The sequence below is a fragment of the Sardina pilchardus genome, chromosome 1, assembly GCF_963854185.1.
Source record: "Sardina pilchardus chromosome 1, fSarPil1.1, whole genome shotgun sequence".
Taxonomy (NCBI): Eukaryota; Metazoa; Chordata; class Actinopteri; order Clupeiformes; family Clupeidae; genus Sardina; species Sardina pilchardus.
The window spans coordinates 1,342,256-1,346,049 of record NC_084994.1 but is presented as its reverse complement, the minus strand read 5'-3'; the positions used below and the strand labels follow the sequence as shown (position 1 = coordinate 1,346,049).

At 46.0% G+C, this 3,794-nt stretch overlaps 1 protein-coding gene across 1 annotated transcript in view; it reads right to left on the bottom strand.

The window, feature by feature from the left end:
- Positions 1 to 1,724: 1,724 nt before the first annotated feature.
- Positions 1,725 to 3,794, bottom strand: part of LOC134062669 (tripartite motif-containing protein 14-like) — a 2,165-nt gene continuing 95 nt past the window's right edge. Inside the window, exons 1-2 of the mRNA XM_062518801.1 lie at positions 3,754 to 3,794; positions 1,725 to 2,555 (exon numbers count right to left, since the gene is read on the bottom strand). The exon at positions 3,754 to 3,794 is cut by the window's right edge and continues 95 nt beyond it. Of these exons, the coding sequence (XP_062374785.1) occupies positions 1,987 to 2,555; positions 3,754 to 3,794 (610 nt within the window). The 3' untranslated portion in view covers positions 1,725 to 1,986. The remainder of the gene's footprint in view (positions 2,556 to 3,753) is intronic.

Here is a 3,794-nt window from a genome sequence, read left to right as displayed (position 1 = left end):
CTCATGATGCACTCTAAATTAAACCCCATGTAGAGGTCATCTCATGATGTAGCCTAAACCCCATGTAGAGGTCATCTCATGACGCACTCTAAACTAAACCCCACGTAGAGGTCATCTCATGATGTAGCCTAAACCCCATGTAGAGGTAATCTCATGACGCACTCTAAACTAAACCCCACGTAGAGGTCATCTCATGATGCAGCCTAAACTAAACCCCACGTAGAGGTCATCTCACGATGCACTCTAAACTAAACCCCATGTAGAGGTCATCTCATGATGCAGCCTAAACTAAACCCCATCTAGAGGTCATCTCATGATGCAGCCTAAATTAAACCTCATGTAGAGGTCATCTCATGCAGCACTCTAAATTAAACCCCATGTAGAGGTCATCTCATGACGCACTCTAAACTAAACCCCACGTAGAGGTCAGAGGTCATCTCATGATGCACTCTAAACTAAACCCCACGTAGAGGTCATCTCATGATGCACTCTAAACTAAACCCCATGTAGAGGTCATCTCACGATGCACTCTAAACTAAACCCCACGTAGAGGTCATCTCACGATGCACTCTAAACTAAACCCCACGTAGAGGTCATCTCACGATACACTCTAAATTAAACCCCACGTAGAGGTCATCTCATGATGCACTCTAAACTAAACTCCATGTAGAGGTCATCTCACGATGCACTCTAAACTAAACCCCACGTAGAGGTCATCTCATGATGCACTCTAAATTAAACCCCATGTAGAGGTCATCTCACGATGCACTCTAAACTAAACCCCACGTAGAGGTCATCTCATGATGCACTCTAAATTAAACCCCATGTAGAGGTCATCTCATGATGTAGCCTAAACCCCATGTAGAGGTCATCTCATGACGCACTCTAAACTAAACCCCACGTAGAGGTCATCTCATGATGTAGCCTAAACCCCATGTAGAGGTCATCTCATGACGCACTCTAAACTAAACCCCACGTAGAGGTCATCTCATGATGCAGCCTAAACTAAACCCCACGTAGAGGTCATCTCACGATGCACTCTAAACTAAACCCCATGTAGAGGTCATCTCATGATGCAGCCTAAACTAAACCCCATCTAGAGGTCATCTCATGATGCAGCCTAAATTAAACCTCATGTAGAGGTCATCTCATGCAGCACTCTAAATTAAACCCCATGTAGAGGTCATCTCATGACGCACTCTAAACTAAACCCCACGTAGAGGTCAGAGGTCATCTCATGATGCACTCTAAACTAAACCCCACGTAGAGGTCATCTCATGATGCACTCTAAACTAAACCCCATGTAGAGGTCATCTCACGATGCACTCTAAACTAAACCCCACGTAGAGGTCATCTCACGATGCACTCTAAACTAAACCCCACGTAGAGGTCATCTCACGATACACTCTAAATTAAACCCCACGTAGAGGTCATCTCATGATGCACTCTAAACTAAACTCCATGTAGAGGTCATCTCACGATGCACTCTAAACTAAACCCCACGTAGAGGTCATCTCACGATGCACTCTAAACTAAACCCCACGTAGAGGTCATCTCACGATGCACTCTAAACTAAACCCACTGCTGTTAATTTATTACAATATTGGGGAGTTATTACATTATCAGGACCTGCGAAATGAAGGCTAACCTGATAATGTAATAACCTCCCATTAATGCAATACGTTATTACATTATCAGTAAAAAGTTTACTACATCATTGGGAAATGCACTTTATTACATTATCGGGAAGTAATTACATTATCAGGTTGTGTTACATTTTCAATGGACTCAAGTGACATTTGTTTATTACATTATCGGGGTTATTACATTATCGGGGATTTATTACATTATCATGTAGAGGTCATCTCATGATGCACTCTACACTAAACCCCACGTAGAGGTCATCTCACGTTGCACTCTAAACTAAACCCCACGTAGAGGTCATCTCATGATGCACTCGAAATTAAACCCCATGTAGAGGTCATCTCATGCAGCAGTTTGGCCTCTTGATGGAAGGAGACGAGGGCAGCTAAAGGTCAGGGTTGCTGATGACCCAGTGCCAGGCACCCTAAACCCCATGTAGAGATCCTCACCAGTGAAGGTGTGCTCGAACTTGTACCAGGGCTTCTGTGACGGAGGGGTGAAGAAATACAACTTGTGGGCCTCTCTGTCCAGAAACACTAACACTCTGGAGCCAGCAGGGGGCGCTGATATGAACTCTTTCATGTTATTGTGGCTGGCAAAGTACCTGTTGGAGCCACTATCGTACCCCACACACCAAGACTTGTCATTGTTGCCAAACAGGACATCATTGCCATCTCCCTTCCGCTTCATGCTTCCGTAAGCGACGGCAACAACAGCATTTGTAAACTCAACCTCCACGTGGATGCGTTGGGGCAGAGGCTCCGTACACAGGACCTGGGGCACCTTGTCAAATCTCCCGTCATGGCCTTGATACGGCACTGGATCAGGTACCCAGGTGGCTTTCTCCGCATCATTAGACAGACGGACGTGTTGGTTTGCTGTGTTTGGGTCCAGACTGAAACTACAGCCACCTGTGCGCACAGAACAAAAGCAGACGACAAATGTCACTATGGGAATGACAAATGTCACTATGGGTCCAGACTGAAACTACAGCCACCTGTGCACACAGAACAAAGGCAAAGAGAGATAACAAAAGCAAAGAGAGATAACAAAAGCAAAGAGAGATAACATGCATATATACAGAAAACACACAGGGCAGTGGTATGATGGCCTAGATAGGAGCAGCTAGCACTAGCCTGAATCTCGTGTGATAACCCACATAGGAGCAGCTAGCACTAGCCTGAATCTCGTGTGATAACCCACATAGGAGCAGCTAGCACTAGCCTGAATCTCGTGTGATAACCCAGATAGGAGCAGCTAGCACTAGCCTGAATCTCGTGTGATAACCCAGATAGGAGCAGCTAGCACTAGCCTGAATCTTGTGTGACAACCCGTGTGCTAAACAAAATGACCCAGATAGGAGCAGCTAGCACTAGCCTGAATCTCGTGTAGTAACCCGTGTGCTAAACAAAATGACCCAGATAGGAGCAGCTAGCGCTAGCCTGAATCTCGTGTAGTAACCCGTGTGCTAAACAAAATTACCCAGATAGGAGCAGCTAGCACTAGCCTGAATCTCGTGTGATAACCCAGATAGGAGCAGCTAGCACTAGCCTGAATCTCGTGTGATAACCCAGATAGGAGCAGCTAGCACTAGCCTGAATCTCGTGTGATAACCCAGATAGGAGCAGCTAGCACTAGCCTGGGTCTCGTGTGATAACCCAGATAGGAGAAGCTAGCACTAGCCTGAATCTCGTGTGATAACCCAGATAGGAGAAGCTAGCACTAGCCTGAATCTCGTGTAATTACCCAGATAGGAGCAGCTAGCACTAGCCTGAATCTCGTGTGATAACCCAGATAGGAGCAGCTAGCACTAGCCTGAATCTCGTGTGATAACCCAGATAGGAGAAGCTAGCACTAGCCTGAATCTCGTGTAATTACCCAGATAGGAGCAGCTAGCACTAGCCTGAATCTCGTGTGATAACCCAGATAGGAGCAGAATCTCGTGTGATAACCCGTGTGGTAAACAAAATGCAAGTCAATGGAACGGACATCTTACAGAATTCCACGAAGCTTCTGATACACACACAAACACACACACATACAGTTCATGCTGTGTGTGTGTGTGTGTGTGTGTGTGTGTGTGTGTGTGCATGTGTGTGTGTGTCTTACCAAATCTTGCTGGATTAGTCAGGCTTGGGTCCATGCCTCTG